The following is a 25,487-nucleotide window of genomic DNA, read 5'->3' as shown; positions in this document are numbered from 1 at the left end:
CAGAGAAAGGAGTTAACAAATATGAAAAGGCAAAAGGATAGAATAAACCCTGTACTGTTGGGATGGATTTAGAGTAACTGGTATAAGTTTTTAATATACAGAGATAAATAAAGAAATCAACATATGTGTGTTTATGTATACGTATACACATACATATACTTCCTACTCCTGTACTGATAGGGCCTGGAAGCAATGACACCCCAGTTGTAATGACAACATGTAGCACCCAAACTTGGTTTCTAAATAGTAGTATTCACTGAAAGGAACTAGTCTTCTCTGGAGAAAAGTTGACTCCTGAATGGGGCTGAAGCTCCTCAAACCTTATTCACAAAGGTCTGGAATTATTTGATCTGTCTAGCAGTTCCCTGGAAGACTCCATCCTTCTTGGAACTCCTCCAGTATGAAAACCATTTGCCCCAGAAGCTCCCCAGGAGCCTTAGGGGAAAACAAATAGAGGCAATTGTTTAACTTTGTGGCTGCCTGAGGCAGTGGATAATACTTGGGGAAAACAATAGGCTAACCAAAAAGTTTAAAAGGAAAATCAGAGGAATGAGATATGCATAGGGACCTTGAAAAGCTCTGACATACTCCTGGGAATCTGAAGGCCATGCAGATGCACAGGTTTGTGCACATGCCCAGAACAGGAAAGACCTGAGACTGCTCTAAGCTCTCATCTCTGGTTGACCTTGAGGTGCTTCGCAAGCAGGAAGTGAAGGTTAAGGCAGAACTGTCAAAAGACTGGCAGAAGGATGAAGGCATGTTCCAAAATGCACACAGAGCCCCTCAACAAATACTGAGAGACTCACTGGTTCCAGGCATTTAAGGAAATCTCCATCCAATCATTACTTGACCACTAAGCTAACTGGGCAGAGACCACAGGACAAAGAATACAAACTTTACAGAATTAATTCAGAAAAGTCACTAAACAGAAAAATAATAAACTCTGGGAAAAGAAAGTCCTGATTTCCAGAGGTGCCACATTATATTATTTAAAATGTTTAGTTTTCAACAAAAACTTATGAAACATGTAAAAAAACAAAAAAAGCATGGTCAATACACGGGAAAATGTAAAAATCAATAGAAACTGTCCCTGAGGAAGCCCAGACATTAGACAAACCAGACAAAGACTTTGAACCAGCTATTTAAAAATTTTAAGATCTAAAGGAAACCATGACTAAAGAACTAAAGCAAAGTATGAGAATGGTATCTCACCAAATAAACAATATCAATAAAGAAAGAAATTTACAAAAAGCCAAACAAAAATTCTGGAGTTGAAAAGAACAATAAGGGACTTCCCTGGTGGTGCAGTGGATAGGACTCTGTACACCCAATGCAGGGGGCCTGGGTTTGATCCTTGGTCAGAGAACGAGATCCCACATGCATGCTGCAAGAGTACACATGCCACAACTGAGGAGCCCCCAGGCCGCAACTAAGGAGCCAGTAAGCCACAACTAAGGAGCCTGCGAGCTGCAACTAAGGAGCCCATCTGCCACAACTAAGACCCAGTGCAAGCAAATAAATAAATATTTTTTAAAAAATGTTTTTTAAAAGAAAAGATGAAGAAAATTTAATGGAGTCTCAGAGGCCTACCAGCAAACGTATCTACACCATCAAACATACCAACATATGTATAATGGGAGTCTCAGACAGAGAGGAGAGAAATAAGGAACAGAAAAAATATGTGAAAAAATACTTGCAGATGGGACTTCCCTGGGGGCACAGTGGTTGAGAATCCGTCTGCCAAGGCAGGGGACACGGGTTCGATCCCTGGTCTGGGAAGATCCCACATCCCACATGCCACAGAGCAACTAAGCCCATGCGCCACAACTACCGAGCCCACATGCCACAACTACTGAAGCCCACATGCCTAGAGCCCATGCTCTGCAACAAGAGAAGCCACCAAAATGAGAAGCCCACACACCGCAACAAAGAGTAGCCCCTGCTCACTGCAACTAGAGAAAAGCCTGTGCACAGCAATGTAGACCCAATGCAGCCCAAAATAAATAAATAAATTAATCTTTAAAAAAGACTTTAAAAATGGTCCACATCAAAAAAATCTTAAAAAAAAAACTACAATGAGATTATCCTCTCTCACCCATTAGGATGGCCACTATAAAAAAAAAAAAAGAAAGAAAATAAGTGTTGGAGAAGATGTGGAGAAATTGAAACCCTTGTGCTTTGCTGGTAGAAATGTAAAATGGTGCACCTGCTATGGAAAACAGAATGGTGATTGCTCAAAAAATTAAACATAGAATTACAATATGATCCAACAATTCTACTTCTGAGCACATACCCAAAAGAAGTAACAATAGGGACTAGAACAAATATTTGTACACCCATGTTCATGGCAGCACTATTTGGCAATAGCCAAAAGGTGGAAGCAACCAAAGTGCCCATCAACAGATGAATGGATAAATGAAATGTAGTATATGCATACAACAGAATATTATTCAGCCTTAAAAAAAGGAAATTCTGTCATACTACAACATGGATGAACTTTGAGGACATTATGTTAAGTGAAATAAGCCAGACACAAAAGAACAAACACTGTATGATTCCACTTATATGAGGTACCTAGAGTAGTCAAAATCATAAAGACAGAAAGAATGGTGGTTGCCCAGGGCTGGGTAGAGTGGGGCATAGGGATTCATCTTTTAATAGGTACAGAGTTTCAATTTTTGAAGATGAAAAGAGTTCTTTGGATGATGGTGGTGATGGCAGCACAACAATGTGAATGCACTTAATACCACTGAACTGTACACTTAAAATTGGTTGAAATGGTAAATTATGTTACGCGTATTCTACTACAATTTTTTTTTAAATCCAGTGTGGCTTTCTGCAATTTATACTACTATCAAAGAAAAGTAAAAATTATTACCAATGTCAAAACAGCTCATAAAACCATAAAAAAGTCCCAGCGCACTGCTCAAATGTCCAGTTCCTCTGCTAGATCTACTCAGCAATAGCAGTGTTTCAGTTTACTCCTCCTTCCCAAACCCATCCTTGGACTCCAGGGTAAAAACGGGTCAAAAAGACAGAAAGAGGAAAAAGTAAGGGGAGACTAATGAGAATGTTTCAGGAATACTACTTCTCGGTGGTTCAATTTTCTTGTCTGCAAAATGGGGGAATAATAGTGCCTACCTCTTCAAAGGGCTGTCGTAAGGATTTAGCAAGTTCACACATATAAAGTATTTAAGAGTGCTTACCACAAGGTAAGTGCCCTATAAATGTTACCTGTCAATGTTATTCCTCGAGAAATCTCAACATTTTTGTTTCAACTACAACTTATATTTCAGCTCTCTCTCCTGAACACCAAATATCCAGCTGCAAAAACAAAAACCAACAACAACAACAAAACACCAAACAAACAAAAAAACCCCAAAAACTCCAGCTAGATTTTCTCAGTGAAGAACACTATTAACTCAGTCATCCTAGGCTGACCTGGGACAAGCTGTTAGACTCTTCCTTCTTCCTCATCCTTAACATCTAATCTCTCATCAAGCTCTGTAGACTATTTCCTCAATACCTCTTGCAACCATCCCTTCTTCTTTAACCACGCTGTCCATCTCCCACTTAGTACACACCTTCATCACTTCTTCCAGGATTACTTTAGTTTCTGACTGGCCTTGGGGACTCTAATCTCAGCCCTCTCTGACTGATCCATCTGTTACATCCACTCCTGTTACAGGGATCTATTAAAACAAAAATCTGTTTTTTGTTCACTATGTTGACTTTTTTTTAACTTTTTTATACTTTCAAATTAAAAATTTTTAATTTCAATTTAAAAATGAGAGAAGGAACAAAGTGTTCCCCTGATCAATGGTGGCTGGAAGCAGGGAGAGCAATACAAGGATTGCAAAAGGGCGCAAAGAAATTTTGGGGAGTGACTGATATGTTCCTTATTTTTATTATGATTATGACTTTTCGGGTGTATACTTGTGTCAAAACTTATCAAATTATACAATTAAATAAGTGTGATTTACTGTACATCAATTATTCCTCAATTTAAAAAATTTAAATAAGAAAAAAAACAAGAGTAAATGCATCAAAAAAACCTTTAAAAATAAATCTTCCCTTCGTTTAAAATACTTCATTGGCTGCCCTCTGCCTCAAGATAAATCTCCAACCCCTAACTATGACATGCAAGGCAATGTCTCCTCTACTGCCATTTCCCCACAAGTGCCCCTGAGTCCAGCCAGAGAGATTTACTTAGAGCGCCTTTGTCGTCTAGTATAGTGGCATAAGCTAATGCTTCTCCTCTATTTCCTTTCCCCTATTCCCCATCTAATGCTCCCTCATTTAGTTTAAGTATCTAAATGCTTGTCCTCAGGCTGGGTTAGGTGCCTTTCTACTCTGCTACCATAGCACCTAGGTAAGACTTCTATCACAGCATTTCAAGAATTGTTATCAGTAGTTTTCTTTTCTGTCTCTGCTATTAGATTATAAGCATGAGAATAAGTTCTATGTTTTTCATCCTCAGTCCCTTGGAGAGTTCCTAGAATGCAGTAAACACTCAAAATAGTCGCTGAATTAAAAGGAAGGGAAAAAAAGCATTTAAAATGTCAATTGTATCAACTGATTCTCTGATCAACCCTATCAAACTTACCCTTAAGAAAATCTGAGGCTCAGAGAAGTTAGGTGATTTGCTCAAGGCTATACCCATAGTAAGTAATGGGGCCAAGCTTTCAAACAAGGCTCTTACGACACCTAGACAGGTGCATTTTCCTGTATTTGTGAATGCCTCACAGTGCCTAACCCTAATGCCTCTTCAGCATAGGTGATCAATAAATATCTGCTACTTTCATGTTTACTGTAACTCTCTAGTCCTAAGGGAGTTTCTGTTGCTTTGTCACACATTACAACATATGATAAGACGACTTCAAAGAATTACAGTATACAGTATTAAGTGAAAGTGACTTTCCTCAACTAATCTTGCTTTTTACCTAAAAAGATGAATAGAAAGGGATAAATGGGGGGTAGAAAAAGATTCAACTAATAGAAGGCAGTTAGAAAGGTGGTTTCACTGGATGCTACCAACTAAGATCCTGTAACCATCCACATGCTCAGCGGCATGCTCAGCTGGGGCAGCCATTAACTTCCAAGACAAGTCAAGGTATTCATTTCAGATCTACAGCCCAATAAAATTCTCATCTTTCCCCCCGCAAATATCTATCATAAAAACACCTAGGATGGGACTTCCCTGGTAGCACAGTGGTTAAGAATCTGCCTGCCAATGCAGGGGACATGGGTTCGATCCCTGGTCTGGGAAGATCCCACATGCCGCAGAGCAACTAAGCCTGTGCACCACAACTACAGAGCCTGTGCTCTAGAGCCCACGTGCCACAACTACTGAAGCGCGAGCGCCTAGAGCCTGTGCTCAGCAACAAGAGAAGCCACTGTAGTAACAAGCCTGTGCATCACAACGAAGAGTAGCCCCCGCTCACAACTAGAGAAAGCCCGCACGCAGCAACAAAGACCCAACGCAGCCAAAAATAAATACATAAATTAAAAAAAAAAAAACATCTAGGAGGGGGACTTCCCTGGTGGTCCAGTGGTTAAGAATCTACCTTCCAATGCAGGGGACACAGGTTCAATTCCTGGTCGAGGAACTAAGTTCCCACACGCAGCAGGGCAACTAAGCCCATGCGCCGCAGCTACTGAGTATGCGAGCCACAACTAGAGAGAAGCCTGCGCACCGCAACTAAGACCCAACACAGCCAAAAAAATAATAATAATAAAAATAAATAAATATTTTTTTAAAAAACGAAACACTTAGGACGGAATTCCCTGGTGGTCCAGTGGTTAGGACTCTGCGCTTCCACTGCCAGGGGCCTGGGTTCGATTCCTGGCCAGGGAACTAAGATCCCACAAGCCGAGCACCATGGCCAAAAAAACCCACTTAGGACATCCTAGTTGCCATTTCCTCAGCAGTCCTCAGATCTGAATCAGTTCCTGCCCTGGCATCAACAATTACTTCATCAAGTGACTTTCTGTAGGTTACAGGAGCTACTCTTCAAAAAAAACTTTTACTACACAACAATAGAGGGCACTGCACTTTGCTAGGCTGACAAGGAATACAAGAAGTAACATCACAGGCCGTGTATGCCACATATAAAAAGATTAGACACAAATATTTCTAATATCAGAACTCAAAAGAAAGCTAGAGGCAGGAATACACAGTGTCTGCTATGAAAAACAATCTCCTTGACCCAGTTTTTGAAAGACTTGATAAAATTATAAACTCTACTATCCCTCCATGATTAGGACCCAAGCTCTGTATCCTCCTAATAACCCTTGTTCTCTTTAATTTCTATAAGTCAGAGTCGGCTAGAAGTTCAGGACTGAATCACAAGAGGTGCAGCAGCTTCCCATATGGCTGTTAATTAGTCGAGTAGTTCTTCATCACTTATTTCATTCCTTCAACAAATCTTTATTGAACACCTATGATGTGCGAGACACTGTGCTAGGCAGAGTGAAAACGACAGATATGACCCCAGTTCTCGTGCAGCTTTCACTCTAATAGCTTATAAGAGTATTCCACTTAACTACACAGTTAATAATTGATCTACTGATCTCTGAAACAAACCCAAAGAACCTCAGAATCCCAAAGACCTGATTTACGTCCTCGCTTTGTCCATGGGGACTCTGAAGCCCAAAAGCGACTTGCCCAAGGTCACCCTGAGCGTTAGTGACAGAACAGAAACTAGAAGCCGGGTCTCCCGAAACTACAATCAGTGCCCCACGCGCTGCCTCTCTCCCTGAGGGGAAGGAGTCACAGGTGGTGACCAAGGAAAAGCAAGCTTCGTCAAATTTATATCTGACGTCAGTCTCACGCCTTCTCCAAAGAGGGGGAAGCCACGGCCAAACCGAGGGTCGGGGGAGGTGGGAAGCTGCCTCAGTTTCCCCGCAGAGATGCGGCCGCGCAGCCTCGCTACCGCACAGGCTCCGCTCCTGCACTTCCGTCCAGTTGCTCCCGCCCCGCCCTCTCCGACTCCAACCCGGAGGCCCAGTGGGCGACAGCACAAAATTACTCCTCCACTCACAAGGACTCGCACCAGCAACGCCATCTTTCTCGACAACCATTTCCGGGTGAAAGGTGGGCTTCCGGCGTCCCCGCTGCCACCACCCCTCCACTAGGTTGTCTTTTCGCGGGCGGATACCCGGCAACGGCGGCGCAGGCGCACAGAGGTCTCTGCGCACACGAGCGCGCGCTTTCACCAATGTGCGCGAGGAGGCAGGGCGTGGGGCGCGGCCGGACGGTCGGGACGCGCGCGCACCTCCCGCTCTCTCTAGTCTCTGCCAGACACGTCACAGAGGCTCAAGTCATCGCAACACCTGTCCTCTTTGACCTCTGCCTCGGGCTTTTCATAGCTCTTTCATTAACCCACCTCACCCAGCCTCACTCTTCAGCACCACCTTGTCGGAGTCCCTCTTTCCCAGACTCTGTCCCCCACGAGGATTCCCCCCTTTTCACCGATGGTTGAAAAGAACAGAATCCTGGGAGAATCCTAGCACTTCAGGACTCCCTAAGGGACTTTCCTGGTGGTGGCAGTGGTTAAGAACCCACCTGCCAATGCAGGGGACGCAAGTTCAAGCCCTGGTCCTGGAAGATCCCACATGCCGCGGAGCAACTAAGCCCGTGCGCCACAACTACTGAGCCTGCGAGCCATAACTACTGAGCCCACGCACCTAGAGCCTGTGCTCCGCAACAAGAGAAGCCACTGCAATGCAAAGCCCATGCACTGCAATGAAGAGCAGCCCCTGCTCGCCGCAACTAGAGAAAGCCCGCACACAGCAATGAAGACCCAACCCAGCCAATTACTGGGAAAAAAAAGGACTCTCTAAAACGATCCTGAGAAAGAGTAGGAGGAGGAACACAGGGCATGGCTGAGTTCTGAAATTCAGGGGAAGAGGGTGGTCACATGCTGACCTGAGACCTGAAGAAGGAACTTTAGGGGTTTCTGGTTGGTGAGTTGTGATTGGGAGCATCTTTGAGTATTGATAGGAAATATTATAAAGATGAAGATACAGAAGAAAGAATCAAGGACGCAAAGAGTTTCCACAGGAGGTTGGGAGACAATGGCCTTGGCTAGAAGACCTCTTGCATTCATCGTATCCCAAGAACAGTAGAGGAGAGAAGGTGTCAGTGCTCCTGGGGTGACTGGGAGCAGAAGGGCAGGGTGCTGAAGGACTCCCTTCCCTTTCATTCAGTCAACATAGTCCCACTGAATGGTCACTATGTGCTGGACACAAGACAGGTGTGGATACTGGCTTCCTGGAGCTCATAGACCTGGGGGTGGGGGGTGGGGAGGCTGGAGGTGCTGTGTCACAAAAGTCTAGTAAGCCGATGAAAAAAATAAAATAGTTAAAAGTTGTGGTAAGTGCTATGAAGGGAGCAACAAAGAGCCAAACTAGAGAATAACACGCGGGGACTTCCCTGGTGGCACAGTGGATAGGACCCTGCCCTCCCAATGCAGGGTGCCCAGGTTCGATCCCTGGTCAGGGAACTAGATCCCACATGCATGCCGCAACTAAGAGTTCACATGCCACAACTAAGGAGCCCGCCTGCAGCAACTAAGACCCAGCGCAACCAAATTAAAAATAATAATAATAGGGCTTCCCTGGTGGCGCAGTGGTTGAGAGTCCGCCTACTGATGCGGGGGACACGGGTTCGCGCCCTAGTCCGGGAGGATCCCACATGCCGCGGAGCAGCTGGGCCCGTGAGCCATGGCCGCTGAGCTTGCGCGTCCAGAGCCGGTGCTCCGCGACGGGAGAGGCCACAGTGGTGAGAGGCCCGCGTACGCAAAAAATAATAATAATAATAATAATAACAACAACAACATGGGAAGGAAACTACACTTTAGAAACTACCCTTTAGATGCTTTGCATTCAAATGGACAGCTTATGTGTTTGGTATTGAAAACAGTGGTGTAGCGCTCCCACACATAAGTTAGGACAAGTGGCATCACATATTAAAAAAGAGGATTTCCCAGCTTCCCTGGTGGCGCAGTGGTTAAGAATCCGCCTGCCAATGCAGGGAACATGGGTTCGATCCCTGGTCCGGGAAGGTCCCACATGCCACGGAGCAACTAAGCCCGTGCGCCACAAGTACTGAGCCTGCGCTCTAGGACCCGTGAGCACAACTACTGAAGCCTGCGCACCTAGAGACCATGCTCTGCAACAAGAGAAGCCACTGCAATGAGAAGCCCGCGCACCGCAACGAAGAGTAATCCCTGCTCGTAGTCCCCACTCGCCGCAACTAGAGAAAGCCCGCGCACAGCAACAAAGACCCAATGCAGCCAAATATAAATAAATAAATTGATTTTTAAAGGGGGGGGCTCTTCCCCTCCTACAGCTACTGAGCCTGTGCTCTAGAGCCCGCAAGCCACAACTACGGAGCCTGCGTGCCGCAACTACTGAAGCCTGAGAGCCTAGAGCCCGTGCTCCTCAACAAGAGAAGCCACAGCAACAAGAAGGCCGCGCACCACAACGAAGAGTAGCCCCCGCTCGCTGCAACTGGAGAAAGCCCGCGGGCAGCAATGAAGACCCAATGCAGCCAAAAATAAATAAATAAATTTATTTTTTTTTAACTACCTATCTATAAAAAAAAGGGAGGGATAAGAGCAATATTCTTGTTAATCAGATTCAAGAAGCAAATGTGATACAAAAACTGTGCAACTTTAAGACCAAGTAAATAATTCACACAAGAAATGATGAACTAAGATGTTGGGGACAAGAGAAAAGATTGAGAAGATTGATATTTAATTTCCTTTCTGATGGCTTCTATTTTCTCTGTTAACTTGGCAGGAAAGTTTTTCTACTCAGAGGAAGGCAGATGGTATGAGATTATAGTTTAGAAGAAGGAGAAAGTTTAAAGTTTAACAGAGAATGAAAGAAAAAGGGGCCAGTGAAATATGGAGAATCTAGTTGAAGCTGGTAACTCTCCACTTTATAAATTTTAATCTATTGATTAATTTTAAATTAAAAAGTGGTTTATGATTACACTGTATTTTCTAAAAATTAGCATGTTACAGATAAAGCTAAAGTCCCTTTTTACCATCACCTTGAATCCCAACCTTCCACCCTCTCTAAAATTGAATTTCCTTTCAGATCTTTTTTAATGCTTTCACATACATATACATGTTCCCTTAGAAAATATGTCTTTCTGGTTGGTGTGGGTTTTCTTTTTTTTCCTTTTTTTTTTAAACTTAATTGACAGCATAGTTTTGTTTTATTTTGCAGCTTTCTTCTTTTTACTAGTTTCTTTTTAAAATTCTATATATGCTGCTTTATATAGATCCAGTTCATTTCCTTTTAACAGCTGTTCTATCATATGATATATATGGCATATAGTTTGTTTCTTTTTGTTGTTGTTCTTATGATCAATGTTTCCATGAATATTCTTATACACTTAAGAGCAAAAATTTTAATGGCATCAATCTATTTCTGTGTGATTTTTCTTCAAAATCATTGGCTAGCTTGGGATTAGCAGAGGAGTTGATAGTTGGAGTCAATAAAGGATTGTTTTTCCAGGCCATGGAATAGATGTCATCAGTGCAAAGATGGTGATGATATTGTCAAGAAAAAGGTTCAAGGGCATTCCCTGGCAGTCCAGTGGTTAGGACTTGGTGCTTTCACTGCCGGGGGTCTGGGTTCAATCCCTGCTTGGGGAACTAAGATCCTGCAAGCCATGTGGTGCAGCCAAAAAAAAAAAAAAAAAGAAATGTGAATGAAATGAGAGAGTGACCCATGTAAATATCTTGGAAAAGAACATGCTGGGCAGAGAGAACACAAGTGCAAAGGTCCCAACATGAGAGAATGCTTGGTGTTTCCAAGGAAGAGAAAGGAGGTTATCATGGCCTAGAGCCAAATGAATAAGAAAGAGTATGGTAAGAGAAGAAGTTGACAACCTGGCCCTAGAGGCCAGATCATGGGGGAGCTTGTTGGCCATGGCAAAGACTTTGGATCCTATTCTAAGTATGTGCTAGTGTAACTGTAGAAAATCACTGGAAGGAAACACAAGAAACTGGTAATAGTGGTTATGGCAGTTGATTCTGAAGAAGAGGGCTGGGAGACTAGGAGGTTAGGTCTGGAAAGGAGACATATTTTTTTCACTATATATCCTTGTGCGTTGTTTGGAGTTTGTACTGTATCTATATAATTACCTTTAAAATTGAAAGAAAAGAGAATTCCCTGGTAGTCCAATGGTTAGGACTCTGAGCTTCCACTGCCAGGGGCCCGGGTTTGATCCCTGGTCAGTGAACTAAGATCTTGCAAGCAGTGCAGTGCGGCTGAAAAAATAATAATAATAAAATAAAATAAAATTGAAAGAAAAATATCCATATCACTCTCAAAACCTTATTCTGAAAAAAAAATTTACTCATTGGTTTTATGGAAAATACAAAGAAGTAGAACTTGGTCCTTGCCCTCAGGCATATTACAGTTGTGGAGGTATAATACATATTCACAAAAATTTTAAAAGACAATGCAAAAGAATGAAGTTGGACTCCTATTTCACACCATATGGACAATTAACTCAAAATGGATCACAGATCCAAATATAAGAGCTAAACTATAAAGCTCTTAGAAGAAAACATAAGAGTAAATCTTTGTGACCTTGTTTTAGGCAAAGCCTTCTTAGATAAAACATCAAAAGTACAAATAACAGAAGAAAAAATAGATAAATTGGACTACATAAAAATTTAAACTTTTATGTTGCAAAAGATACCATCAAGAAAGTGAAAAGGTATAGAATGGGAGAAAATATTTGTAAATCACATATCTGATAAGGGACTTGTATCCAGAATATTCAAAGAAGTCTACAACTCAGTAATTAAAAAAAAAACACCCAGTCAAAAATGGGCAAAGGATTTGAATAGACATCTCTCCAAAGAAGATATACAAATGGTCAAGAAGCTAATGAAAAGATGATCAACATTATTAGTCATTAGGGAAATACACACACACACACACACACACACACACACATACACACAATGAGATACCACGTCACATGCCCACTAGATGGCTATAATCAAGCAGACATGTAACACAAAGTGCTGACAAGGATGTGGAAAAACTGGATCCCTCATACATTGCTGTATGTATGATGTTTGGAAAACAGTCTGGTTGTTCCTAAAAATGATAAACATAGAGTTACTATATGGCCCAGTGATTCCATTCCTAGGTATATATTTAAGAGAAATTAAAACATATGCCCACGCAAAAAATTGTATATGTTTGTTCATCACAACATTATCCATAATAGCCAAAAACAACCTAAACATCCTTCAGCTGATGAAATGGATAAATAAAATGTGATATATCCAGAAAATATATTATTTCTCAGCAATAACAAGGAATGAACTACTGATACACTACAATATGGCTGACCCTTGAAAACATTATGCTAAGTGAAAGAAGTGAATTACAAAAGGCTACATACACTATGAGTATGATTCCATTTCTATGAAGTGTCCAGCCACCCATTCCCATGGCCAATTCCTGAACCTCATCACCAGAATTGTTTTAATTATGAAAATTTTAATTTATGCCATTCTGGGTTCTCACCATCCTTTTTTTTTTTTTTTTTTTGGCCACACCATGCGGCTTGCAGGATCTTATTTCCCCGACCAGGGATCAAACCTGTGCCCCCTGCAGTGGAAGCACGGAGTCCTAACCCCTGGACAGCCAGGGAATTCCCTCACCATCCTACTCTTTAAGTGTCCATTCATTCCTAGCACACTTGTCATTTCTACCCCATTGAGACCTCCAGGCTTTTTATCTCTTCTCTTTACACAGTAGTCTGTCAACCCTCTCATCTCTCTCCTTCTATCTAGCTCAGATCGTACAGTCTGTCACTTTAACTGCTTATCTCTTGCAATATGACCCCCTTGCTCAAATGTCTTTCTATCCCTGCTCCCCCACCTGGAGAGACACCATGCCTGCATCAAGGTTATTGAGTACTATTGGAGAAAATCATGCAAGGAACATATTGGTACCATCAAATATGGATACCAACCTTTATTGCACTCAACTCTGACCCCCTTCTCCAAAACTACTGTTTATAACTGTATTAGATTCCTAGGACTTCCATAACAACAACAACAACAACAAAAACAAGCCAGGTGGCATAAAACAATGGAAATGTATTGTCTCACAGTTCTGGAGATAAGAAGTCCAAAATCAAGGTGTTGACAAGGATCACGCTCTATCTGAAGGCTCTAGGGGAGGAGGATCTTTCCTTGTCTCTTCCTAGCTTCTGGTCATTGCCAGGAATCCTTGCTGTTTCTCGATTTTTTTAACTCCAGTCTCTGCCTCTGTCAGCACATGGACTTCTCCTTTTGTGCCTGTCTCTGTGTCTCTTCTCATCTTATAAGGACTCCACTCATACTGGATTAGGGCCCACCCTGATGACCTTTATCTTAACTTGATTACATCTGTGAAGATCCTTTTTCCAGACAAGGTTATATTCATAGGTTAGGGGCAAGGGGGTTGGACTTTAACATATTCTTTTGAGGGACACAATTCAACACATAACAGGAACCTGTTCCACATTCCTTGACTGACCCCTTCTTACTGTCTCTGAACAGATAGCCTCACCTCCTGCTTCACAGAGGAAAAAGAAATTAGAAGCCATCAGAAGGAAACTCAACTTCCCACCACCAAACTAACAAACCTGCTTGTATAGTGTGCACTTATCCTTTCTTCTTTATATCATTTCAATGGAAGAATTGCCATTTTTCTTAGTTAAAGCTAATCTTGTAAGAGTTCTTCAAACTTGACGTGTCCAAAACTGACCTCATCATCTTCCTCTCAAAATCTGTCCTCCTTCTGTGTTCTCTCTTTTCATTGTTGTTGAATGGCACACCGTCTGCCCAGCTGCTCAAGCAAAAAAGCCACAGGATTCACCCTTGACTCTGCTTCTCCCTTATTCTCTCCATCCCAACACTCCCCAAGTCCTGCTAAGAGAGCAGAACCACAGTTTCTTTGGGTTTGTACAGTACATGTCTATTAATAAAGCCCACACTTGTATTTGCACTTAGGCACCCACATTATATTCAGTTGATTCTACTGAGTTCACAGCTACCTACAACACTATCTCTTTCCCATCTGAAGTTGTGAAATCACACTTCATATCTTGCACTTGTATGGTTGGTTTCATGCATTCTGATGAATTTTCCCCCTGTTTTATTTCATTTCCTTTGATTCAGTCTACTACCTTACCATCTTAGTATCCTTTGGGATCTTTATTTTCTCATTCATTCATGCATGGAACTTGAAGGCATGATCATTGCAAGATAAGAGACTTATGTAAAGTGCTAAGAACAGTACCTGGCACATAATAAGCCCTCAATAAACATTGTAGTTTTTATTATTACCCCAACATTCAGAACAGTATTGGGCCATAGAAGACCCTCAATAAATATTTACTGGTTAATAAATGAATAGATGGATCAAAGATGGATGGAGTGAATGAATATCCCCTTTCCTGCATCCCAGGTCCATTAAATTTGATATTATTATCCCTCTTTTACAGTTAGAGAAACTAGAGGGGTTAAGTAACTTGCTCAAAGTCACTCAGCTGGAAAGTCGTGGAACTAGAACTGGAACCCAGATCTGCTTGACTCCTAAGCATATATGACTATTCTGCTGGACTCTGCTTCCTCACATTATATTCAGATCAAAAGAACTAATTGTGAAGTCAGAGGCTTCCCAAGGTTGTGTGTTCCAAGCCCTAGAACAGCTGATTCTCCAGCTTGTGGCTGGAGATGGGGATGTGGAAGAGGCCAAGAGATGGCATCAGAGCTTTGGGGGCCTCACTTCTCTCCTCTGCTATGGACCTCCCATTTTCCCTGCCCTAAACTACATGCTTAGCTATTTCTCCCTAGGAACTAACAATATTCTGTGTCCCCAAAGAGATACTTTAAGACCAGGGCGCCAAGCCCCGGGGAGATAATTCTACTACTTGCCAAGACTGGGGTCAGTGGAATTGGGGGTCCAGAAAAGTGGCAAGAATGGTACAAAGAATACAGAGACCTGCAGGAGCCCTGCAGTTACCTCTCTGGATTGTTAGCTTTTCATCTGTAAAAATAGGAGAGCAGAGGGTAACATTCCTTGCCCTGCCTGCTTCACAAGACAGTTTGAGGCACAATAATGATAACAACTAACATTTGTTGAGTGCCACCTCTGTGCCAGCTACTGTGCTGAGTGTCTTTCCTATCCTCACAGTTAACCTTATGAAATAGGTACATCGTTTACCCTTCCCCCCCCCTTTTTTTTTCACAAATGAGGAAATCAAGGTTCATGGAATTAGGCGACTTGCCCAAGGCCTCTAATTCTAAGTGACAAATCTTGAAATTTGAAACTGGGCTGCCTTTTGAGGCCAGCAGAGCTGTGAGACCACAGCTGAGAGAGTGTTTGTGAACTCTAAAGAACGATATAAGCCTTGAACCCTTTGGCGCGAGAATGCCCTGTACAAGTAGGCAGCCTGTTATGATTGGGACTGGAGGTGGGTGCCTGGTGGGGATAATTTTCCAAGGAGGCAGTTGAACAGATTAGATGGTTAGGATGGAAGGGCTGTTCCCACCCACAATGATCTGATTGGTTCCCCGTAGTCTGGGTGGGAAAGGGGGTCAGGTACAGAGTCTGAGTGGTTCTCTTGCAAAAGAGTGTTCTAGGACAGGTGGAGGTGGGAGAGGAAGCTCCTAGGGTATCAAGCTGGAGCCACAACATTCAATTCAATGCCTGGGCCTCAGCAGGAAGAGCACCGTGGTTGAGAGTCCTTGAAGCTCTCTGATAAGGATAAGGCAGGGAGAGCTCCAATCTGTCAGACTTTCCAAGAAACTAGGGACGTACAGCCCAGGAAATCAGTGCATGTAGGAGCCTGCCCCCCCCCATGACCCCTTGGTCCCCTGCCTCTCTGCCCTTGGGTCTCCAGCCACCCTGCTTCTACACTGCTCTCCCTGTGTCCACAGCCCACTGCTTGGCCTCCCCGGGCACCTCCCTTCCAAGCTCACTCTCCTCTCACATACACCAGAACTCTGTCTGCCATGCAGCTCCTTTGTTTACTTCCAGAGCTTGTGGGCCTGCCCCCAGCCAAACACAACGAAACTCGGCCAGGGACGGCTAGGCTCCAGGCTCAGGCTGGCCCCTCAGGGACAGGGAATGGCCTCCAAGCCAGGGAGGTAGCTCGAAGGTATGCTGTCCCCCACCCTGGGCTCTTGCTTCAGGTCCTGACAACCCAGGTTTCAGGCCTAGAGGGAAGAAACACAGGATCTGCCCAGAGCTGGGCAAGAATCCTTACTGTTGAAACAGCTTTGGCTAGGAGCCCTGGGAATCGAAGACCCAGCTGGAGAGAGATGGGGGAAATTTTGAGGCCCCCTGGGTGGGAAGCTGAGGCCTGGGCTCTCTTCGGTCCTCCTTTTCTTCAGCCAGGCAGAACCTGGTCCTGAGCCCTTGGAACAAGGACTCAGGTGCCCAAATTTCCCTACCAGAAGGCTGTATTCCCCTCCCAAGAGTTCATGTCTCGCTCTTTCCCATAGGTTCTAGTGGAAAAGGGAAGTGGGCATTTAATCTGGGCCAAGGCCCAAGCAGGAATGTGTCTGGCATTGGTCCGTTTAAGGTCAGTAGGTCAGTGGGGAGGTTACTAATGTATAATTGTGTATTTATATATGGTATGATATAAAGGGGAGGAGCTCCAGTTGTTTCTAGAGCTGGGGTGAAGGGGTGGAATGTGTGCCGAACTGGAGGGTAGCAGGTAAGATAAGATCACAGGTAAGATCATGTGAGGAACAGTGGTCAGTGACAGAAAAGAGATGCCCCAATAGGGGAAGAGGAGATCGTGGCAGCCCACGTTCCCCAGTGACAGGTGGAGGGCCCTTTAAATGGTGACCAGATGATTCTGTGAGTATGACATGGGGATGAGAGGGGACAGAGCAGACACTGGTGAATGAAGTGGGGATGACTTTAGAGGAAATGAAATCCCCAATTTCCCTCCGATTTAAGGGATCCATTTTGGAGACAACAAACTTGACTAAGGAATGTCAAAAAGTAAACTTAACTCTGTTGCTATGCCTCAGTGGAATAGATGGAGCTCTGGAAGAAAACCAGGAATGGGGTTAGAGGTAGCACTGGCCCTGCTCAGCCTGTGCTCTCTGTCCCATTCTGCTTTAGGCAGCCCGCCTCCCCTCTCTGGGACAGTCATTCTTTGAAGGGTCACTGGGTCCCCTGGGGTAAATAAGAAATCTGCCACAGTTTTAGGCATGGTTTTGTTTTTTATCTCATCAATGTACATTTTAATCTAACAGTCTAAGAGCCTCACACTCCTCACCCCTGCCCAAACCCCTCCCCATCTTTCCCACCCCTGCCCAATCAGCATCCATCTGCCCCAGGGGCAGAAAGTCACCAAGCACAATGGTAATTCAAGGAGGAGGTGGCACCTGTGCCTCTCCCAAGGAGAGCCCTCCCTGGAGAGTCCAGAGGTCAAGAAGGTCCAGGTAAGGAGAGGTGGTGGGCTGAGTCTCATTGGAAAACAAGGCCTCCTGGGTCTCAGTCCCATTCAGAGTCTGTCTCCCTGGGCCTGTCCCTGCCAGTCAGAGCAGCAGAAGGGCAGAAATCCTCAGACAGGGGGACTTGTGGATAGAAAGAGACCTTCAGCCCAATTCCCACTCTGAGAGTGAGCAAGGCTGTTGAAATCCCCTTTCACGCAGGCTGTGTAGATGCTCTGGCTGTAGCTTCCCGACCCCTCTGTGATTCCAAGAGTGCATGGAGGGGCTCTTGTGGCCAGCATCCTGGGATGTATCACCCAGGAAGACAGAGGCCAGTGCTGCTACCTGCAGCCACAAGACTCCACGACCATGTCCTCGTACTGCTTATAGACCACGTTGTTGGCGGAGTCAATGAAGAGGATGCTGATGGGACTCAGCCGCGTGGGCACACAGCAGGTGGGTGGCGTGGACTCAGGGTCCATGGAGTTCATCAGGGTCTGGATGACTGCATGGTTCGTGGGCTCCAAGTGGGAGCGCAGGGGGAACTCGCATAGCCCCTCGCAGTGGAAGGCCTCGTACTCCAGGGGCGCGATAATCCAGTCGTCCCAGCCCATGTCCTTGAAGTTGACATGCAGCGCCTTCCGACTGCAGCGGGCCTTGGGGTTCTTGCTGGGCCGCTTGCCCTGACGCGTGGCTAGTGGGGCCCGCCGCTTTCGCCGCTGGCTGAACAGGTACTCGTAGACGGTCTTATCATCTTGGCCAGAGCGGGCCTTAATCTCATTAAAGAACAGGTCCCGTTTCTTGGTGCGGCCAAACACCAGGAACAGGGCCTTCTCATGGACCTGCCGGGCAGCCCGGTCAAAGCCCAGGCCACGGAGGTCCACGGCCCGGCCCCGTTCCCAGGCCTCCAGCTCCAGGCACAGCTGGGCCGAGTTCTTAAAGTTTCGGAAGAGCTTCCAGATGTCGAACACCTCCCAGCCAGATCCATCCAGGCCTGGCATGGAACGCACATCCAGCAAGGCTGCCGGCTGTCGGCCGCTGGGGCAGCTGGACAGCTTCAGCTGGGCAGCTCGCCCACTGCCGGGGGCCACTGGCTTAGCTGTGTCCGAGGGCTTCTTCCGCAAGATCCGCAGCTCAGCCCCTAGTAGCCCATCCTTCTCCAGGGCGCTAATGTCAAACACGTACCTCTGCTTCCTGACCGCAGGACCTCGGTCATCTAGAGAGAACACCCATAAGTCATTCCCGGCAACCTCACCAAGGGAGCTGGTCACCTCAAGGCCTCAGGGGAGGACCACAGCTCTTCTCCCCTCGAGAGAACGTTCTTTAACCTCTTCCCCACTCTGACAGAGGGCAAGACCCAAATCACTGGGATCCTTTTTCAAAATAAGGGAGCTTCCTACACAGTCAACCAAGTAGGGTTGTTGATCTGTAGATGTGGCTGTAGTTGATTTGAGTGATTCTGGGTGTTTGTGTCAATGAGATGCATAGCAGAGGTCCATCAGCCTTAGAACTGCCTTCTACCTGTCCCTCTCCCATCTGTTATCCAATATGATTTCTCTTTGGTAAGATAAGTGGAATGGGCATTATAATGACCCCTGTTTTTCCAGGGGAGGAACCTGAGGCTCAGCGAAGTTAGTAACTTGCTCATGGCCACCCATCTGGGAAAAAGCAGAGCTGGAAGTCCAGCCTAGAACTTTTTACACCCGATCCTGAGCTGCTTCTACTATACCGTGCCTTAAAGAAGATCTTAGTGTTCTTGTTTTACGGATGAGGGACAGAGAGGGGGAGTGACTTGCCTAAAGTCACACAGCAAGTTAACAAAAAAGCTGGTCTATAAGCCAATTTTCCTGGCTTCCCAGTCTAATGATTTTGTTGTGTATGTTTCTTATGCTGCTGGGTACGTGAATGTGTGTGTGTGTGTGTGTGTGTGTGTGAATGACAGTTGGTGTGTGTGTGTATGTATGGTTCAGTTCACATGTGAGTATGAAAAGTAATGCCTATGTGAGTGACATGTTATATGCATGTATGATTGGGCTTGTGTGAATATTTGAAGGGTATGTATGTATATGTGTCTACATATATGTAAGAAGATTCCTTGTATATATGTAAGGTGTGTGTGCACGTGTGTACGTGTGTGTGTGATTCAGCATGTACGTATAAATATGAGGCTGTGTGTGTGTATAAGAAGCTCAGTAGTATGTCCGAATCAGCATGCCCTCCTTCCTAAATACCAATTTGCCACTGGGAAACATTCATAATATTGCTCTAGAAGGTGACTAATTAGGCCTTTAAACTCCCCATCTCCCCCCTCCAAGCTCCCTCAGAGCTGGGGGCACAGGGACTTATTTTATGATTCCCCAAGGGGTCACAGCTTGCTCTGGCTGGGCAGGCGGCCAGGCCACCTCCCCCAACCTCAGCCAGATCTGCTGCCTCTGTGCCTCCCCCGCCCTCTGTCATTCCCCCACTGGCCAGCTCTAATGAGGAGGCTCTTCCTCTCTCTGACCCTTCCCCCACCCTGCCAGCCAAAGTCCCAAGACTCCCAGAACCAGAACGTATGAGCTGCCAGCAACTCTAGCAATCAGGTCCACCTCCCTCTTCACACTTAGGGAGAAACTGAGGCCCTAAGAGGGGAAATGACTTGCTGAGATCACACAGCAAGTTGAGAGGAAAAGCCAAGACAGTGGGGTGGGGTGGGCAGAGGGAGAAGTGAGGGGAGCAGATCGTCTCCTGGGTTCATGATAAAAATGATGTGTGTTTAGGACAGGACAAAAAGTTTTCATATTTGAAGGGCTTTCAGAAATCACCCAGTCCAACCTCCATAGGGTTGTACTGATGGGGAAACTGAGACCCCAAAGGGAGAAGGGGCTTTCCCAAGGTCACACGGTGAGTTAGACCCTAGGTCTGTTGTCCACCTTGCCCCACCTCGTATATCTAGAGGTTGTTCCAGAACTCCAGTATGCCTCATTTACTGTCGTCACCTATCCTGTCCCCTCTGCCCCCCACAGCCCGAAGGCAAAGTGGGAGAACCACGGGTATCTGAGATTAATTTCTCTCTCTGCCATCTGAGAAAACCTACAACCCCCTGCAGCCTGGAAAGTCTGGCCAATTCACATAAGCACAGAGCATGGCCTGGTAATCAAGAGTCTTAGAGGCTGGTCCCCAACTCTGCCACCAACAGGCAGGTCTTATCCCCTTCCCAGGCTTCAGTAACCCCCTCTGCACCTTGCAGGAATGGCACTTGATGATCCCCAGGTGCCCTCCAGCTCTGACACGCCAGCAGCCTTGGACCTGGAGCGTATGAGGTAAGTCCCAGATACCACCCAGGCCGGATGCACACACCGTCTCCCACCAGTGCAGTGGCGGGGCTCTGAGAGCCCCCTCCATGCATGCAGATGCCCCTCCCTCTGAGCCGTGCCCCTGCCCCCCCGCCCCCTCACCTTGCCCTTTGTCAATAAAGCTGGTGATGGTGTTGGCCAGGCCGGCCTCCAACTTCACGCTGCTGTTGCTTCCCTTTCTGTCAGCCTCGGACAGCGTCCTGTACAGCGAGAGCATGTATTCGTGGGGCGTGATGGGGGGCGGGCGGAATGGCTCCTTGGGCTCTCGAGGGGACCCAGGCTCCCTGGCCTTCTTCAGCAGGAAGGGGCTGGGGACAGATCCTGCCTTTGGTGGTGGCTTACCCCCAGGAAGCTGTCCTTTTGGGGTCACAGTCCGCGTTGCAGCCTGCCTTGTCTGGGGAGGGTGTCCTGGCTTGGGTTCAGGGCCACCCGATCTGGGGGGCAGCTTTTTGGGTTCATCCTTCTTGGGCTGTGTCAGGGCTCCTGTCTGCCCGGTGCCCCCCTTTGCCCTGGCATTGGTGGCCCCCCCACCATAGCTGTGACCCCCCGGCCTGAAGATGTTCTGGGCCAGAAGGGGCCTCTCCTTGGCTTCTGCTTTGGCCAATCCTGGCCTGGCCCCCTGGGGTCTCTGGCCCAAGTCAGGGGCACCCAACACAGTGCAGATGAATTCCAGGTCCAGCCAAGCCAGGTGCCAAAGCAAGAAAGTGAGGACTTTGGGGAGTCTCATCCTCTGGCCAGCCGCTGAATGACACCAAAGAGAACAGTGGCAGCAGTGGCGGTGCCTCTGGTTTGGCAGGAAAAACCATGAAAAGAGTGGACCCTCGAAAGCAGCGGCAGCAGCAGTAGCAGCAGAAGGAAAGGCTTTCTCCTCAGTCTGAGGCTCTTGAGGTCTGCCGGGTGTGTGTCTGTATCCAGTCCCATAGTGGAAATGCTCTCGTATCCAGACGTGCACCGTCTCTAGTCAGCAGCTGAAAATAACTCGTTCTTGAAAGGAGAAAGCCGACCGCCCCCTTTCTCCTGCACAACTGACTGAGGGCTTGAAGGAGGCTTGTATAAGGCTGAGGGATTTTTCCAAGAAGGAAGAATGGCGTAATGCTGCCTGTGTGCTCCAGTTCTTTTTTTTTTTTTTTTTTTTAAGTTTTGAATCCTTTCCAGTGAAAATACTTACACACACACACACACACACATACACATGCCTGCAGGTGCTCAGAAAAATCTTTTACAAACCTGAACTCAGGAATTGGAAACGGAATTCCAACCCAAACCAATTTAATTACTCTCTGATGTCATGCTGTCTAAACTCATTTAAGTGCGATATATTTATGTGAAAAAAATCACCGCTGCCCTCAGAGGCCATGGCTCATGGGGGCTCTTGGCACACAGCCCCGAGGGGGGCTTCTAGGCTTCGGGGGGGGTGCCTCTCAGTCCCACGGAGCAGACTCACGGGTCTTTACCTCCACGTCACGGGGCAGCCCACCCCACCTTCCTGAGGAGAGATGCTGAGGAATGAACTCAAGGATCTTAAGCCCCAGAAGCATGAGGAGTGTGGGTTTTCAGTTAAGTCCTTGGGGTGTTTTTAAAGCAACCTTTGCGTCTAGTCTGGGACCTGATTTGTTGTTGGGGGGTGGGCAGTACAGATGGCAGCATTTACCCACAGTTTCTGTTATTTTATTAAACTTGTGGTGACCCAGAGACAGAAAAATATCAGTACCCACTACACCCCTCCCCCCAAATGCCGTTGACTGAGCTCAGATTGTTACTTCAGGCTTTGGGGGCGCTGCCGCCCTGAGCCCACTCCTTAGATGGAGGCAGGTCCAGAGTGTACCTCACTGCCACCCCAGCAAAGACAAACTCAGTTTTGTTGGGAGGGACTGGCTGAGTCCAGAGGTGGCGGCCCCAGCCTGGGGCAGCAGCGGCCCCTGCAGGAGGCTGGAAAAATGATTTCCCACACGGTGCTTTTTCGGTAGTTCTGGAAGGAGTCTCAATTCCAGCTGGACTCAGGGGGGAAAACTGTTCCTTTACCTGGAATACCCTCCTTTCACTCCCAAAACGGGAGGAAGTCCTCCTCATCCTGAGAGCTTCAGCTGAAAATTTACCTCCTCCTTCCCTGGTTAACAATCCGCCTGCCAATCCAGGGGGCAGGGGTTAGAGCCCTGGTCCGGGAAGATCCCACATGCCGCGGAGTAACTAAGCCCGTGCGCCACAGCTACTGAGCCTGCGCTCTAGAGCCCGCGAGCCACAACTAGTGAAGCCCACGCGCCTAGAGCGCGTGCTCCGCAACAGGAGAAGCCACCAAAAGGAGAAGCCCGCGCACCGCAACGAAGGGTAGCCCCGTTCGCCACAACTTGAGAAAGCCCACATGCAGCAACGAAGACCCAAAGCAGCCAAAAAAAAAAAGTTTCACCTCCTCCAGGAAGCCTTCCCAGATCCCCAGACAGAGCCAATTACCCCTTCTTGAACGTTCTGCTACAACACTTGTCACACTGTGAGAGGTATAGCAGCAGTAGAAGCAGTCAGGTAAGCTTCCTTCTTAATCCAAGCTTCTTTGAGCCTGCCCGATAGAGATCTGTTCCTACTCTAAGGTCACCAGATTGGTTTCCCAGCACAACCTGGCACAGAGTAGAAGCTCAGTAAGCATTTGATGAATGAAAGAAGATGAAACTCACAGCCCGGTTGTCCAGGTGCTCGACCAGCCTTTTCATGGTGATACGTCCAGATCCTTGCTGATCTTCAGGGCACAGCTGCATAACTTGGCCATTTCAAGCTTCATCTGGTGCTTCTAGGTCAGAAACCCCAGGAGAGCTCCACCTCCCCATCTCAAAGGATCAATACACCACCAGACACTGTTCAGGGGGAGCTTTAAGGAAGAATTGAATTCCTTACTATCCCTCCGGTTGCCCAGATTCACAATACTTGGCTTCCCTTTTGACTTGTCCACTTAAGCAGTCATCTCTGGGGTTCCTTCATCCTCTCCATCCCCACCGCCTCACTATCTCAGTCCTCCTCACGGCCTGTCCTAATATAATTCCCTTATAACTGGCTTCTAGGCCTCCCGGATCTCTCGGTTCCAACCCTCCCTCTCTCTAAAAGCTGCCCATTGAAAAGTGCCAACTCATGTGCGCTCTCCTCCATGAAGCCTTCCCTCATTCACCAGAAAATACACATCCCTGATTTGCCATCACACATTTTCTGTGCCCCTTTCCATTTTGGCAGCTCCAAGATTATCCAGTTCTGCCTCTGCCCCCCTGTCTCCGACACAGTTCATTGCTTCTACTCTGTGTACTTTTTTCATATTTAAAAAATCATAACGTAATTCCTTATAGCAGTAATAATTTATTTACATACCTGTCTCCCCCATGAGATTATGACTAGACGGCACCATATTTATCTTTCAATTATTCCCAGGGCTGGGCACAGGGCCCAGCACATAGCAGGTTCTCAGTGTGTCGTATGGATGAATGAATCTCTAACCGGCCCTTATATACAAAAGCCATCATTTTCTACTTTAAGGTATAGTTACTTGCAGACATGTCGTGCCTTCCCTGCTGGACTCTGAGTTCCTGAAAGGGAGGGACTCTCGTCTTGCCACGAATTAGGTACTTTGTAAGCCTGAGTGAGTGAATAAATGAAGGGATGAATAAATCAAAAACATCGGGAATTCTCTGGCGGTCCAGTGGTTAGGACTCCACACTCTCACTGCCAGGGGCCCGGGTTCAATCCCTGGTCAGGGGAACTAAAATCCCACAAGCCGCGTGGCCAAAATAAACAAACAAACAAATGAACAAAAATAAATCAAACAATCAAGATGCCCTTGAACATGGTTTTATAAAGAGTAAGGGCTCTTGGAGACAAACAGGCCTGGTTTTGAATTCTAATTCTGCTATATGGTTTAGTATATTATATTATTTTTGGAAGCCTCTAAACCTCTTTGAAACTCTGAACAGGAATCATGACAGTACCTACCTCACAGGGTGTTTGTGGGGATTCAATTAAATAAATTATAAAAAGTGATTAGCCTGGGCTTCCCTGATGGCACAGTGGTTAAGAATCCGCCTGCCAATGCAGGCGACACGGGTTCGAGTCCTGGTCCGGGAAGATCCCACGTGCCACAGAGCAACTAAGCCCGTGCGCCACAACTACTGAGCCTGCATGCTGCAACTACTGAGCCCGCATTCTACAGCTACTGAAGCCTGAGCACCTAGAGCCCGTGCTCTGCAACAAGAGAAGCCACCGCAATGAGAAGCCCGTGCACCGCAGCGAAGATTAGCCCCCTCTCGCCGCAACTAGAGAAAGCCCGCACACAGCAACGAAGACCCAGTGCAGCCAAAAATAAATAAATAAAATAAACAAATTCATAAAAAAAAAATAAGTGAGTAGCCTGGTACCCAGAAAATAATAATAGCTGCTACTTATTGAGCATATACTGGAGTAAACTAGACTCTGGCCTTTGTATCGCACTGCATTTTTATCTTATTTATCTTCACAAGAACCCTGTGATGAAGGTACTCTCAGTATCCTGATTTTGCAGACGAAGAAACTGAAGTTCAGAAAGGTTAAATTACTTTTTAAGCCTAATTCCCGCTCTGACACATTTTATACCAAAGAATCTTAACCTAGCTTCTAGAAACACGAAAAGTGAAAGGGTGGTAGGGGGCAATTATGG

The 25,487-nt window shown here is 46.2% G+C and overlaps 2 protein-coding genes across 3 annotated transcripts in view; both read right to left on the bottom strand.

Moving 5' to 3' along the window:
* The window catches only part of UQCC1 (ubiquinol-cytochrome c reductase complex assembly factor 1), a 91,589-nt gene extending 84,425 nt beyond the window's left edge, over window positions 1-7,164 (bottom strand). For both annotated transcript variants that reach the window (XM_082600639.1, XM_082600640.1), the window contains exon 1: window positions 7,044-7,164. In XM_082600639.1, coding sequence (XP_082456765.1) covers window positions 7,044-7,067 — 24 coding nt within the window. In that variant the 5' untranslated portion in view covers window positions 7,068-7,164. The remainder of the gene's footprint in view (window positions 1-7,043) is intronic.
* Window positions 7,165-17,830: 10,666 nt separating this feature from the next.
* On the bottom strand, window positions 17,831-21,551 carry GDF5 (growth differentiation factor 5; the record flags this gene model as incomplete). The annotated part of the gene is made up of 2 exons (XM_082644732.1): window positions 17,831-18,705; window positions 20,927-21,551. The coding sequence occupies 2 exons, from the start codon at window positions 21,549-21,551 to the stop codon at window positions 17,831-17,833; spliced, it is 1,500 nt and encodes a 499-aa protein (XP_082500858.1).
* Window positions 21,552-25,487: the final 3,936 nt, after the last annotated feature.

The sequence above is a fragment of the Mesoplodon mirus genome, assembly GCF_964341445.2.
Source record: "Mesoplodon mirus genome assembly, chromosome: 15".
Classification (NCBI taxonomy): Eukaryota; Metazoa; Chordata; class Mammalia; order Artiodactyla; family Ziphiidae; genus Mesoplodon; species Mesoplodon mirus.
The sequence above is the reverse complement of the archived record's forward strand: the minus strand, read 5'-3'. Positions and strand labels throughout refer to the sequence as shown.